Source organism: Schistocerca serialis, chromosome 7 (assembly GCF_023864345.2).
Source record: "Schistocerca serialis cubense isolate TAMUIC-IGC-003099 chromosome 7, iqSchSeri2.2, whole genome shotgun sequence".
Taxonomy (NCBI): domain Eukaryota; kingdom Metazoa; phylum Arthropoda; class Insecta; order Orthoptera; family Acrididae; genus Schistocerca; species Schistocerca serialis.
The window spans coordinates 453,450,809-453,467,021 of NC_064644.1; the positions used below are offsets into that span (position 1 = coordinate 453,450,809).

The 16,213-nt window shown below is 45.7% G+C and overlaps 1 protein-coding gene across 1 annotated transcript in view; it reads left to right on the forward strand.

Annotated features, from left to right (window-relative positions):
* Nucleotides 1-16,213, forward strand: part of LOC126412305 (cytochrome P450 6j1-like) — a 108,193-nt gene that overhangs the window by 62,845 nt on the left and 29,135 nt on the right. Inside the window, exon 6 of the mRNA XM_050081826.1 lies at nt 9,514-9,680. Coding sequence (XP_049937783.1) covers nt 9,514-9,680 — 167 coding nt within the window. The remainder of the gene's footprint in view (nt 1-9,513; nt 9,681-16,213) is intronic.

The following is a 16,213-nucleotide window of genomic DNA, read 5'->3' on the forward strand; positions in this document are numbered from 1 at the left end:
CTAAGCCAGTGACCTAAGTATTCCACTTCCGGTTGAAAGAAACAACATTGGTCAGCCGACAGTGTAAACCAGCAGACTGCAAAGCGTGGATTAAGGTGCTGAGGTTTTGCAAATGTTCCTGGCGGGAACGCCCAGTTACTAAGATGTCATCCAGATAATTCACACAGGTGGGGATAAGTTGTGTAAGCTGCTCCAGGAATCGCTGGAAAATGGCCTGCGCCAAAGAGACACCAAAAGGAAGGCGCTTGCACTTAATAGTCTGAAGGGCGTGTTGATGGCCATGATGTTCTGAGATTCGGCATCCAAGGGCAACTGGTGGTATGCCTGAGCAAGGTCGATCTTTGAAAAATATTCTCCCCCGGCAAGCTTGGGGAGAAGGTCTTCCTGTCGGGGAATGGGGTAAATCTCGGACTGAGCATTGACTGTAGCGTCGAAATCCCCACACAGCCGAAGGGACCCAGAACGCCAGCGGCCTGGAGCCGATCAAGTTCCTGCTTGACCACTGGTCATAAGGTCGTCTGAAGGAGCTGGGCCTGGAAAAATCGCGGCTGTGCATCCGGCCGGAATGTGATGTGCGTCTGAAAACCGGAAGCACATCCGAGGTCCATTGCAAACAACGACTCAGAAGCGGAGCACAGATCGTCCAAGTCTTGAAAAGGAACAGCCGTGGACACGACCTTAACATCGTCGGAAATAGAAAAGCCAAGCAGTTGAAACGCATCCAGACCAAACATATTCGAAGCCGACGGATGGGCAACGACAAAGACGGTAAGGAGCCGGGGAACACGCTGGTACGTCGCCTGGACGACGAACTGCCCGCGAAGGGGAATGGAACTGTCTCCGTAGGCGACCAAACAGCGAGAGGGAGGTGACAACTCATGAGAGCCCAGCCGGGTATATGTCGCCATATTAATCAGATAGACGGTGGCCCCAGTGTCGAACTGAAAACTGACATCCTCAATGAAAAGGCGGAGCATGAGAAAACGGTTACGCAATGACGGGTCATCCTGTGGGACGACCGATATCAGAGCATGGACTGTATCTTGAGGCCCAGGAGGGGCAGGAGCGAGTCGAGCGACTACGACAAACCGATCGGATGTGGCCCTCCTTCACAGCGTGCACATTTTCCAACGGTGGGGACAATCAGCCCTCGAATGTGCAGTAAAGTACTGTGGGCAAGAGGGAAGTGGGCCGCGCGACCGGCGACGAGGGGCGACCGGAGGCGCCCATGCCATAGAGACGTCAGACAGCGAGGAGTCACGACAGCCCTGGCCCTGGTCGGCCGGGCCACGTCAACGCTGCGTGGGCGGAACCCGCCGAGACGCCGCGATCGCCGCCACCTGCGGTCGCGCCATGAGACGCTCGTTAGCCGCCTGAGCAATTTCAAAGGAGTGGGCAATGCGGAAAATCTCTTTCAAGGACGGGTTGTCGAGTTTCAACGCCGCAGTATGGACCTCAGGATCGGGAGCCAGCTGAACCACCACATCCCGGATCAGGGAGTCCACATACGAAGCATTACACTGCTGATTGGTGCACGTAAAATCGCATTGACAGCTGTGACCCTGCAAGTCCGTGACCCAGGAATGATACGATTGACCAGGCTGTTTATGGTACTGCTGGAATTCCAGCCAGGAGGTGACCACATGGAAGCGTTGGGAATAATAGTTTGTCAGCAAAAGGCATATCTCCTGGAAAGAGAGAGCCACCGGATCGGACAACAGTGCCAACTTGCGGAGAAGAAAGGTCTGGGGAGGCCAAGACAAAAATAACGACCACTGCAAGGAGTCGACCGTGACTTGAAAAGCCGTGAAATGTTGTTTCAGCCGATGTAAGTAGGTTTACCAGTCCTCTTTAGCGTCGTTAAAGGGTGCAAACGACGGTGGACGTGGGAAAGCATCGGACACCCGAGGACTCGGAAGCTCTTGTGGTAGCGCGTCCCGGGCATCGACTTTGTCCGTTAGCAATCGCAGCGACTGCTGTAAGATGTCTAACTGGAGCTGTTGCTGCTGCATGAGCTGCTGCTGTTGCTCCAGCAGACAGACCAACTTCGCCTCCATACCAACAACGACCACCGTTTACCTCGTCGCCAAAAATGTTGTAACGGCGACTGGAACGGTCGCGGGGTTGAAGTGACGGAAACCGCGTTGGGACCCGCGGAGCAGCCCATGAACAACAACACAACAGGAGAGGACGGACACGACCAATGAAGGACAGAACGAACAACAACAATATTGAAACGACGGAGTCACAAGAAAATCTAACAACCACGTCCACTCGTACACAGAACAAGAAAGTAAATAAGCTTTCTGAGGCTAGGCGATGTGTCCTGGGACTCGCTGGCTGAACTTCTTTTTTTTTTTTTTTCCTTTATTGAATTTCGATTCCCCCCGAAGGGGGCGAGATGGCAGCAGCGCAGTATGCCGCTCTTCAGCCTACAGACTTTGTTAAAAAGATGAATAAATAGTAAAAACAGACGATAAAATCGGAGACTTAAATAGGAGCATGGCGAAAAAAATCGTGGAACTTAAAACACAGAACAAAGGGATGATGATGCGAATAAAATACATGCGAAGCAGACAGGTAAAATAATAGACACGCAATTAAAAAACACAGCGACAGTACGATTTCTGTTTGCAAAAGACAAATAATTCACACCCAGCGACAGCATGGTTTCTGTTCGCAACACTAGAAAGACGAACAACACTGAACAATCCCTGGAACACTGAACTAAAAAGTGCTGGCTGAGGGAGAGGCAGGCACTTAAATACTCTATCGGGGACGCCGCTATTGGCCGCTGCAACCACGTGTTCCACTGGGTCGCCCTCGCTGTAAATGCGGGCCAGGAGGCGCGCGCCGCCACAGCTTACGGAGCGATGGTGCAGAGACCTCTAGCGGTCTTTGACGTCAGTGACGTCTGACGGGGATTCAAATTCCACGGCGCGAGGTACCAGAAACAGTCCATTGTCGTTGTTGACGGGCCCAGGTGAGGCGTAAACCTTTGTGTCGTGCAGTCATCAAGGGTACATGACTGGGCCCTCGGCTCCGAAAGCCCATTTCGATGATGATTCGTTGAATGTTTCGCACGCTGACACCTCGTATGTCAAACGAAAGGTCTTCCTTTCTCGGTCTGTATTGCGCCATACACATTGTCCTACATTTAATCATCTATGCACAATTAAATAAAACACTAAATTTGTGCGCATATGCTTATGATGAATGACCATGAAACTGTTATTAAAAATCGTAGCAATGAAGGTGGCCTGTTCAATAAAAGTGTCTCTTTGCGTTCTGTTCAATGGTGGTATCAAATGTTACATTTACATTACCACTTTCAGTGACGAGAATGTTTAATAATTGCCAAATTTAGTACTTAATTATACAAACGAGAAAACACATAATAATCTATGTTTATGGCATATGGGCACATAGTGAAAGACACAAGGAAAGTCATGCTGCATTCATATTCTGTGTAAGCATGGAGAATACGTTAATGTCACATTTACATAATTAAAAAGATATGAAACATTTAATAATTCCATAAATAAAATATATATAGGTTTGTGGCTTTTAGTAATGAATTCTACTGTTCTACTCTAGCATTTATGCTTTTTGCCAAAATTTTATTAAGAGTTCAGTATTAATTTTTAGTTGTTTTTGTAAGGGTTTGTATTGCTACTTCTATAGTATTTGTGATGTACATGTACCAATGTTTCAAAACATGCACCGTAGTGCCATGATTACTCTGATTGATTACTTTTTATGTACGTTGAAACCGTGAACTACTGGGTACTTATGAAGTATTTCTAAGTAGTCCCCGTTTGCCATATTGCGATTTCCGCATTTTTTAGGGCCAGTCCCTTCATCCACGTGCTGTTCAAATGGTTAGCTATGTTCCCCCAACTTAAGAATACTGGGTAAAACCATAAAATTTCTTTGGCTGGCTGATAGCTCGTCGCTGTATACATTACGTTACACAGTTCTAATCAATGTTTTAGAGATGTTTTCCTTAGCTGTAGAACAAATATCGGAACAGGACCCCACTGAACTTCGTTTACCCCACTACTAGTTCATCTGATATTTAACTGAAAACCTAATGCCATCGGCAAGGACACACCTGCGTCTGTGGTCCTGCCCTTATGACGTTCTGCACGTACTTTCCATTATAGTTTTCCGCATTTCTCTGCCATGGGACCCGCACTACCTCATCTGCATCCATATGTACATCTAGTGGCAGGGATACCAGATCCCTCCACGCTGAAAGGCCATGCAGAACCAAAAATGGAATGGTTTCTGCTGAGATCTCCGTCACAAAACTGGAGGTGGTGCGCGATTCCCCAACAGTGGGCCAGCAGCTGAAGTAGACAATGATGAGCCAGCTGACTCTGCCGGAATGGCGAAAGAGGCTGACGTAACGTCTGATCTGTCTGCACTGGTGGGATGAGGTCTCAAGCGCAGGCGAGTAGGGAAAGGAGGATGGAAGATCCATTTCCATGGGAACAGCAACGGGAATCTCGGGAGTGATAGCTGGCTGTGCCCTAATCCGCGAGCGAAAGTAGGAAGGTGTAGGGCGCAATGGGGCTGTGACACTGCTACAATTTGGAGCCTGTTACCAGTAAAATACCACGACCAACCCCACTGCCCGACTCGTGCAGAGACAGTGGAATTGTGGGTCCAACACGTTATGAACATAACTTATTAGAACGACAGGTTAGCTGCTCCTGGCTGACATTCACCACAAACAAATGCTGACCTTTGTGGCCCAACACTACACACGATAGCTACTCCTGCTGCCAGAAAAAGGACCAGAGGGTGTAGCGAGCCATAATGTTTCGGGGCATGCGACTAAGTGTAACAAATCCAAGAGGCCCCATGGTTGGCGCACATACTAACGTTCTCCTACTCTACATCTATTAACCGGTGTCGCCAGGTATGTGGCTGGAAAGGAAAGCATAGCCTTCTTCATTTGGGTCTTGAATGTTTGCTCGTATTGCTCCACTTCTGAGTTAAAAGTGGGGTGGAATGAGGCAGTGGTCACATGCTGGATACTGCTGCGAATGCAAAAATCTTCAAATTCCCGAACTACACACAGTCGACCGTTATGAGATAATAGTTTCTGGAGGGGGGGGGGGGGGGTCTTCGACAGCCAAAATGACTGACAACACGAAAATAGTTGCTGTTGATGTCACAGGGGACAGTCTGCTGTATAAGGGAAATTTGACAAACCATCCACCATCAACAATCACATTTTTCCCAAAAAGGGCCGACGAAGTGGACGTGCATACTGTCCCAGTGGTGCTCCAAGACTGGCCGAGGCGAAAATTGTCACAGAGCGCAGCCAGGTGCTGTGCACATGCCTCACAAGCCTGCAAAAGGTGTTCAGTGTCACGATCAATCACTGCCCAGTAGCTGTGTCGCTGTGCCATGGTCTTCATACGAGGCATACACCAGTGTGACACATGCAGCAGCTGGATTGAGCAAGGACACAACACTGGAGAGATGGCTGCTTGGTAGCTTGTTCCTCAATGGCAAGCATGGAGGCCCCTGGACAACAGTGAGTCGATCCTGTAGTAGATAAACGTGTGGCATACCAAATCCACTGCTGAAGATCGACTGGTGACACATGTCATAGCAATTATTACTGACAAAGAGTGCCCATTATTGCCATTGGTGAGCATTTCTATCTGGTAGCTTAGGATGGAGGCACAATGGTTAAAGCAATGGCTTCACTCCATACATAAAACACATGAAACTTTTGTTGTGAAGATGATAACCAGTGTCTCCTTTTCCACCTGCAAATAGTTACTTTGGGCCGCTGAAAGCGTCTTCGACGTGGAACCAATGGGCTTCTCGATACCACCTGCGTTCCGATATGGCAGGACCATAACAGTGCCATACTTGGGCGCATCTGTGGCGATTGTTAGTCGTTTACCCGGTGTACAAGAAGTCAGACAGGAAGGCAATTACGAACACTGTTTGAAGGACAGAAAAGTAAGTTGACAGTCCACAGACCACACAAGTTTGACTTCTTTTGGTGAAACCGGGTGAGAGGATGGCTGACACGCATGGCCTGGGAAATACACTGAGCATAATAAGAAACCTTGCCCAATAGCATTGGAATGTCTTCAGGTCCTTGGACGCTGGCAAGTTGACAATCGATCTGACGCAGTCATGAGTTGGGATGAAGCCATATTTGCTAAGCCCATTTCCCCCAGAAAAATACACATTTAGAGCAAAATAATTACTTTTTCAAGTATGCAACAAAGGCCGTTCTTGAGAAGGTTTTATAAAACTGCCTGAGAAATTTCGTAAATGCTCCTCTCACATGGAGCCCACGACTCACATGTCATCAAAGTAGCTGACTGAACAGAGAATGGCCTTAATGCTCCAAATATCTTTCATAAATTCCTGGTTCAGATGAAATTTCAAATCAGCATAACACGTCATGCATCCAAGTTGCTTGCAAGAATAATATGCAGAAGAATGGAAGAGAAAACTTAGGATGTGTAAAATGACGATCAACTTGGTTTTAGGGAAGATAAGGGCACTAGAGAGGCAATTCTGACGTTGCGGCTGATAATGGAAGCAAGTCTGAAGAAAAATCAAAACACGTTCATAGGATTTGAAGACCTGGAAAAAGCGTTCGTCAGTGTAGAATGGGACATGATTTCGAAAGTTTGAGAAAAATAGGGGTAAGATATAGTGAAAGACGGGTAATATAGAATATGGACAAGAACCTAGAGGGAATAATAAGAGTGGACGATCAAGAACGAATAGCTCGAATTACAAAGGGTGTAATACAGGAATATAGTCTTTCGCCCCTATTGTTCAGTCTATGCAACGAAGAAAGAATGACAGAAATAAAAGAAAGCTTTCAGAGTGGAATTAAAGTTCAGGGTGAAATAGTATCAATGATCAGATTTGCAGATGACATTGCTCTCCTCAGTGAAAGTGAAGAATTACAGGATCTACTAAAGGGAATGAACAGTTTAATTTGTACAGAATGAGAACTTAGAGTAGATCGAAGAAAAATGAAAGCAATGAGAAGTAGCGGAAATGAGAACAGCGAGGAATTTAGCATCACAATTGGTGTTCACGAACTAGATTAAGTTAAGGAATTCTGCTACCTAGGCAATAAAATAGCGCATGACAGACGGAGCAAGGATGACACAAAATGCAGATTAGCACTGGCAAAAGGCCTTTCCTGGCCAAGAGAAGTCTGCTAGTATCAAACGTAGGCCTTAATTTGAGGAAGAAGTTTGTGAGGATGTACGTTTGGAGCACAACGTTGTATGGTACTGAAACGTGGAAAGGAATTCATGGAAAACATTGAAACAAGAAGGGAGAGTGCAGTAGGTCATGTGTTAAGATATCACTGAATAATTTACAGGGAATGAGAGGGAGCTGTAGCAGGTGAAAACTGTAGAGGAAGACAGAGACTGGAATACATCCAGCAATTACTTTAGGACGTAGGTTGTAAGTGCTATTCTGAGATGAAAGGGTTGGTACAGACGACGAATTCGTGGTGGGCCGCTTCACATCAGTCAGAAGACTGACAACTCAGAAAGAAAAAAATGGCTGCAAACGTAATATTTTCGTCTTCACATAACGTAAGTAGCATTACTTCTATCTACTTTGTCTGGAGGTGGGGAAGTGTTAATCATTTGCATATCCAAGCAGCTAATACACTCAGTGCTGTTTCAGCATTTGATGCCTGCCGTCTTCTTGGTGTTGCAATTTTAATGGATATCAGTGTAACTAATAGACTGATAACTGAGATCTGCATTCTGCCCAGGGGTTTCTCGCAAGCCCGCAGCAGCGTCCAGACTTTCGTCTGCTCGTTTCTGTCAGATGTACACTACTGGCCATTAAAATTGCTACACCACGAAGATGACGTTCTACAGACGCGAAATTTAACCGACAGGAAGAAGATGCTGTGATATGCAAGTTATTAGCTTTTCAGAGCATTCATACAAGGTTGGCGCCGGTGACGACACCTACAACGTGCTGACATGAGCAAAGTTTCCAACCGATTTCTCATACACAAACAGCTGTTGACCGGCGTTGCCTGGTGAAACGTTGTTGTGATGCCTCGTGTAAGGATGAGAAATGCGTACCATCGCGTTTCCGACTTTGATAAAGGTCGGATTGTAGCCTATCGCGATTGCGGTTTATTGTATCGTGACATTGCTGCTCGCGTTGGTCGAATCCAATGACTGTTAGCAGAATATGGAATCGGTGGGTTCAGGAGGGTAATACGGAATGCCATGCTGGATCCCAACGGACTCGTATCACTAGCAGTCGAGATGACAGGCATCTTATCCTCATGGCTGTAACGGATTGTGCAGCCACGTCTCGATCCCTGAGTCAACAAATGGGGACGTTTGCAAGACAACAACCATCTGCACGAACAGTTCGACGACGTTTGCAGCAGCATGGACTATCAGCTCGGAGTCCATGGCTGTGGTTACCCTTGACGCTGCATCACAGACAGAGCGCCTGCGATGGTGTACTCAACGACGAACCTGGGTGCACGAATGACAAAACGTCATTTTTTCGGATGAATCCAGGTTCTGTTCACAGCATCATGATGGTCGCATCTGTGTTTGGCGACATCGCGGTGAATGCACATTGGAAGGGTGTATTCGTCATCGCCATACTGGCGTATCATCCGGCGTATGGTATAGGGTGCCATTGGTTACACGTCTCGGTCACCTCTTGTTCGCATTGACGGCACTTTGAACAGTTGATGTTACATTTCAGATGTGTTACGACCTGTGGCTCTACCCTTCATTCGATCCCTGCGAAACGCCACATTTCAGCAGGCACGATCGCATGTTGCAGGTCGTGTACGGGCCTTTCTAGATACAGAAAATGTTCGACTGCTGCCCTGGCAAGCACATTCTCCAGATCTCTCACCAATTGAAAACGTCTCTCATGGACTGTGCTCCTGGTCCCGGCGGAGGTTCGAGTCCTCCATCGGGCATGGGTGTGTGTGTTTGTACTTAGGATAATTTACGTTAAGTAGTGTGTAAGCTTAGGGACTGATGACCTTAGCAGTTAAGTCCCATAAGATTTCACACACATTTGAACATTTTTGAAAACGTCTCGTCAATGGTGGCCGAGCAACTGGCTCGTCACAATACGCCAGTCACTACTATTGATGAACTGTGGTATCGTGACGAAGTTGCATGGGCAGCTGTACCTGTACACGCCATCCAAGCTCTGTTTGACTCAATGCCCAGGTGTATCAAGGCTGTTATTACAGTCAGATGTGGTTACTCTGGATACTGATTTCTCAGGATCTATGCACCCAAATTGCGTGAAAATGTAATCACATGTCAGTTCTAGTATGATATATTTGTCCAATGAATACCCGTTTATCATCTGCATTTCTTCTTGGTGTAGCAATTTTAGTGGCCAGTAGTGTAAGTACTGGCGGTGTCCACTTCGTCGTTGCAACTTTTCGTTCGTGAACGTTCCGGCAACTTAACTGCTTACGCTTCTACAATGCAGGCTGATGCCCGAGGACCTCGAAAGGTTCCTGCAAACGGTGGTGACCCAGACGGTGGCCCGCCGCCAGCACGAGGGAGTCTACCGCAACGACTACCTGCAGATGCTGGTGGAGCTCAAGACCAAGGAGTACCTGGACGGCGCGGGGCAGGTGCTCGCCGACAGGAGCTGTAAGTACACTCAGCTGTGGATCTCCACAGACGTGCCAAGATGTCACGAGGCCAAGGATTACATAAACACTGGACTGACACTACTGTCTACAGACGGTATTGTAATAGGGTCGTTCGATAAGTAGTGCAACACATTTTTTCTCCTAGCAGGACTATTTTATTCACGATTTATATCATTGTTTTGTTCCCCAATTCTTTGGCTATGAAACCCTATTTCTTAACTTAATCTTCTCAGTTACATGCACTTACGCCACCTCAATGTGAGGGCCTGAATGTCATCGTGCTACCATTCTGTTGATTTGCATTTCAACCAAGTTCTTGCAGCATCAATAATTTCACCACCGTTACTGTAGTGCTTACCACGCAGCCCACGCTTCAGCTGTCCAAAGAAATGGAAGTCAGAAGGTGCTACATTTGAGCTGTAGGGCGGATGAGGAAGCACAGTCCACCGGCGTTTTGTGATCTCCTCTCGGATGCACAGACTTGTGTGTGGCCTTGCATTATCATGGAGGAGGAGAAGGGCATTAGCATTTTTTGTACCCACGAAGGCGCTGTAATCGTTTCATTAGTTTTGTAAGAGACTCACAGCGGAGTTCGCACTTGATCGTTTGACCATTACAGAGGACATCGAACACAATAACAACTTCAGAAACCAAGAAAACTGAAACGCCCTGCTAAACCCGCAGGACAGGACAGGTAGTTTAAGTTGTGGAAAGGGGCCAAAACAAGCGGCTGTCAGTTGCACTCGAACAAACAACCTTTTATTTGATCAAACATTACAAGAGCCAAGAACAATTTCTTCTTAAAAAAACACAGTTTTAGTTTCGGAACTTAATTAGGGGCTGAATGCGCCATACAATCTCATGCCTTAAGGGCAAGACCACTTTAATTTAAAAACGGCTGAAAGCCAATAATTTAAAGCTCAACCAAAATCAAAAATTTAAAAGGCAAAGCCTTATCTTAAAACAGTTCCTTAATTGGGCTGAAGGCCCAAAGAATCTGACATTTTAAGAACAAACAACTTAAATTCAAAATCGCCTGAAGGTCCCAAGAATCTGACACTTTAAGAGCAAAACAACTTAAATGCAAAACAACTTATATTGAAAATCGTCTGAGGGCCCAACACTCAAGACTCAATAACATTAATTTTAAAAATGCCATAGGCTTTACGTAAAACAGTTCTTAAATTAGGCTGAAGGTCCAAACCATCTGACGCCTTAAAAGGCAAAACAACCTTAATCTAAAAATCGGCTGGAAGTCATACAAGTACAAACAACAAAAAGAAACAAGAAAAGGCAGTACACCTAATGGCACTCAGAAGTTCTGAGGGTCAGCCTGGAATTCAAACACTAACGCTCACGTAGGTGGGACAGGCAGTCGGCCCAACCATTGTCGATCCGACGACAACCCAACCGACAGACAGTCAACGGACCCACCGACAAGTTAACCTCCGCTTGACCCAACCAGCACACAACAGGGAGTTCTATGGAGCAACGTAGAAGGTATTGGTGCAGACAACCAATTATACATTGAGCTGCCAAACTACATACCATGCTGGACAGCGACAACACGATGAGGAAAATACACTGCCTGAATTTACGTCAACGGCCAGGGGAGGTAATCGGAACGTTAACGGCCACATTCAGAAGATTCCGCTGGTGCACTTCAATTCAAATAAACAAGTACCGTTAAACTCCACCGGAGGGTGTCTAAAATTTGCCAACTTGAAAACACACGTTGTTGCTCTTGGGAATATTCCAACAGCTGACAACGAACTCCAAATGACATAATGTGAACAGTCGTGACTTCCTGGTAGAATAAGTCAGAAATCAACTTTCATGTCCAGGATCGGTGAGCCACGAACCTCGTAGCAATGGGAACAGCACAACTCACTCTGACATAAAATAGAAGCCGCCAGCGGGCCCAGCCAAACTATGCGCGGTGGAGATTTCCTTGCTGCCCCACGTCAACCGACCAACTGCCTGCACACAGTCCAGCTGGTAACTATAAACGCCAGGCCAAAGATAGTCAAAGGTGCTCATATCGATACACACCGCTGCTGCCACCCGCGGAAAGAGAGGATAACAGCATAATCACGATAACTGTGGAAGAGTAAACACAGAATAGCAACCAAGGTTTAATCCAATGCATAGCATGAGCCAGCCACTGCTCAAACACTGTAACCATGACTTTACCATCTGAGAGTTTTAACTTCTTCTTCGAAGGAGACACTGTGTAGTGCCACTCCATGGATTGCCATTTTGTTTCAGGTTCGAAGTTGAGAATCCATGTATCATCGCCTGTGACAGGAGATCGTCACCGACAGACTGATAACGAGCTAGCAATTCGGCACAAATATTCTTTCTTTCCTCTTTATGCCCTTCAGTTAGACTTCGAAGAACCCAACGGGCACAAAACTTTGAATACACTAACTGATGGACAAGTATCGTCACTACCAACAGAGATGTCAATCATGGCACTGTGCTGTTATTCATTGACGATCTTGAATAAGAGAGCACTCACTTTGCAAAATTGCAGGCGTCACAGACATGTGCGGTCGGGATGCTCATCGGAGATCACACAGACTTCCTTCACCAAGTTCTGTAGATGACAGACACATCACCCATGGACTTACCGTGCATTTATCCACCTCCTGGTGTCTAGTGTCTGCAAACGACTATGAATATTTGCGATTGTCTGGTTTTCCGCCAAAAGAAATGCAATAACTACTCTTTACTTGGAAGGCACCTCAGTTGCATACTAGTTACAGCGCCGTCATCTGCCGGAAGTTACTGGATGCATAAGAGGTGACACGGTGATGTCTGAGGATATCGCAGACAGTATTAAAATTTTTTTCAAGCAGAATTGGCCGAGAAAAAAAATATGTTGCATTATTTATTGAACGCCCTCGTAGAGTCGACAACATTTCTCCAAACGTTGTGTATGTACAGCACAGTTGTAAACAGCTCATTTGTGAAGTTCCTCAACTTAATTATCTATAACCATGTTTTACTCTTGTTCTGCTCCATCTCGCGACCTCCTAGTACCGTGGGTGATCGTTCAGAAAGCGTATTAATGTACTGCAATGCTGCACGTGTTTGCAATGAGGGGCTCAAAGAGGATACTTTTTTCGGTGACTGCCTTGTTGGTGCATCTGTGAAAACAGCAGCAGATCACCACAGCGTATCTACCGTTCTTGCAAATTCGGAGCCAATGTGTTTGCGTGTGGCTAGCAGTGCGATCTTGCCCGACAAAGCTGCTGCTGTACTTGTTACAACAGTTCACTCACGCTCTCTGTACGTTAACATAAATTAAAACATATGCTCTTTTGGGTGTAAGACTGCTACTCCTTTCTAAACTATACCTGACTGTTCATAAAAAAAGAGGTTGAACTTAGTTTACGCTCTGAAATATATCACAAACAGTAAATCTGTAATGTTACTAACACAATCTGACTGCGAAAGCTTAGTTCGGAAATGCCGAACATTGCGCAAAGCGCAACAAAAGAGAAAGGGGGTGGGGGGTTACTCGGAAGTAGTATAATTGAGAACTGAACTAGAACAAAGACTGTAGGCTCATTGGTTACGGTATCAGACTGTAGTATTTTCGCGAAATAGGGGAGAAAGTGCCACAGACATGATACGTGAATTGGAGTGGCAGTCATTAAAACAAAGTCGTTTTTCGTTGCGTCGGTACCTTCTCACGAAATTTCAATCACCAGTTATGTCCTCCGATTGCCAAAACATTCTTTTGGCACCCACCTACATATGGAAAAATGATCATCACGATAAAATGAGAGAAATCAGGGCTCTCGCAGAAAAATTTAAGTGCTCGTTTCTCCCGCGCGCTGTTAGAGAGTGGAATGATAGACAGCTTGAACGTGGTTCATTGAACCCTCTGCCGGGCACTTTATTGTGAATAGCGGAATAATCACGTGGATGTAGATAGAAGACGTTTTAGTAATCTGTTGCCTGATAACAGGAAAATAGAGAGCTTGTGTAATGAAAGCAATAATTTACAATGACATCGTATTCGCAACCATTTATCGTCGCCTTACCTAAGTTGCTGAAATTTCTTACGAAAGATAAACGCAAACGTGGCAAGAATGTGCTACGTAGCACATGAGCAAAATACAATGTAAGTGAATGGAGCACGCTTGGCATGAGACAACTCAGACAACTCAGACGGAGGCAAGGTACACGTGGTAGAATTTGTCAATAAAAAATGATGTAAGATGATGAATTCTCGAAGTCTAAATGTATGAAAAACGCTGTGCAATACACGAACAGATCTGATATACAAGTTATTCGTTATGGTTAGAAACAGACATCAAGTTAGAATATTGAACATCCCTTCTCAACATCATGTTACAATATTACATAAAAATAACTTTATAAACTGTTTAGAAATTTAATTTCGAGTGAGAGTAGATGTTGGTAAGTCATTTGAATTTACAGGCCTATGTCTCGGAGGCAGATATCTATCAACGCGTGTTCTGAAGTAACTGAAAATTACATCAAAGATTCAGCATTATGCACGGAAAGTTCACATGAAAAAGGTGATGCGAAAAGACCTGATTTTACTTCATCGCTGTTTCCAGTCATCTGAGCGCAGACGGAATGCTGTCTGCTTGCTATGGGCTCACCATTATGTTGAAAGCTTACTGCGTCCCAGCAGATGTCCTGTCACGAGCTGCGGATGAAAGTGTGGCGTGCACAGCGCAGTCAGGACATTGACGACAGTGATGGCTGAGGCCTACTATGTCACTCTTTAATGGAATGTGTGGCAAAAAGTCTCCTAGAATGCTGAGTACAAGTTATACCCGAATAGAGACGAGTTGAGATTAGATTAACAAGTGACCTTATAAATAGAGACGGAAGAGTTTGCTTAGATCCTGCGTGTAATCCTGCCCTCTCCCTGGTCAAACAACAAAGGGACAGAATTAATGCTATTCATTATGGATAACTTCTGACGTTGGTCATCTTTCGTTGTGTGGTCGCCCTAGTATTTACAGTGTGTGTGTGCGTGTGTGTATGTAAGGGGGGAGGGAGGGGATTCAATTGTCTTGCACAGTGCTTTCTCGTTGCATTTGTCCCCTGAGAATGACAGGATGTGCACCTGTGGAGCCGGCCGCGGTGGCCGTGCGGTTCTAGCGCTGCATTCCGGAACCGCGGGGCTGCTACGGTCGCAGGTTCGAATCCTGCCTCGGGCATGGATGTGTGAGATGTCCTTAGGTTAGTTAGGTTTAAGTAGTTCTAAGTTCTAGGGGACTGATGACCTATGATGTTAAGTCCCATAGTGCTCAGAGCCATTTGAACCATTTTTTTGCACCTGTGGAAATATCGGCGGCTGCCGAAGATATCACCCGGCTGCCCGGTTGTACTCCTATACGATAGTTTAATGGGGATTTGTTTAATTTTTTGTTTTGGTTCGTATTCGTATGTGGCTGGACGGAAAGTCATTTGTTCGATTCGTTCCCACCCATAACACCCAAATTCTCTGGGGTCACGTTAGTTTTATCATCGTTTTTAGATAATTTCAAATATATTAGTAAAACGAAATTGTTGTTGATATTTTTGTTGTTGTTGTTGTGTGCCACCATTTCGTGAGTGACGTAATAGTCACCATATTCGATGTACGAGGGGTGTTTGAAAAGTCAGTGCAGAGCCCAAGACGTGGCACCACCGGTGCGTATCGAGGTCATGTTTAGTTTGTAGCGTCTTTGGAAAGAACGCACACCAATTTTCAGCCATATTGGTCTATTTCTTTGTATTTGGCATTCGTGTGAATCAAGGTTCAAAAATGGTTCAAATGGCTCTGAGCCCTATGGGATTTAACTGCTGAGGTCATCAGTCGCCTAGAACTTAGAACTACTTAAACCTAACTAACCTAAGGGCATCACACACATCCATGTCCGAGGCAGGATTCGAACCTGCGACCGTTGCGGTCGCGCGGTTCCAGACTGTAGCGCCTAGAACCGCTCGGCCACCTCGGCCGGCGTGAATCAAGGAAGTCGAGTGATTGTCAAAAAATGGACGAAAAAGAATTTCGCGCAGTGATTAAACATTACTTTATGAAATGCAAAACGCCTCAGGAGACTAAGGAGAAGCTTGATAAACATTATGGTGACCCTGCATCTTCGACTAGAACAGTTTATAAGCGGTTTAAAAATTTTCAGAGTGGCCATATGGGCACAAATGATGCTGAACGTTCTGGACGCCCTGTGGAAGTTACGACTCCAGAAATCATTGATAAAATCCGTGATATGATGATGGATGACAGAAGAGTTAAGTTGCGTGGGATTGCTAGGGCCGTGGGCATCTCGAATGAACGGGAGCGTAATATTTTGCATAAGCATTTGGACATGAGAAAGCTACCCGTAAGATGGGTTTCACGATTGCTCATAGTTGTTGTTGTTGTGGTCTTCAGTCCTGAGACTGGTTTGATGCAGCTCTCCATGCTACTCTATCCTGTGCAAGCTTCTTCATCTCCCAGTACCTACTGCAACCTACATCCTTCTGAATCTGCTTAGT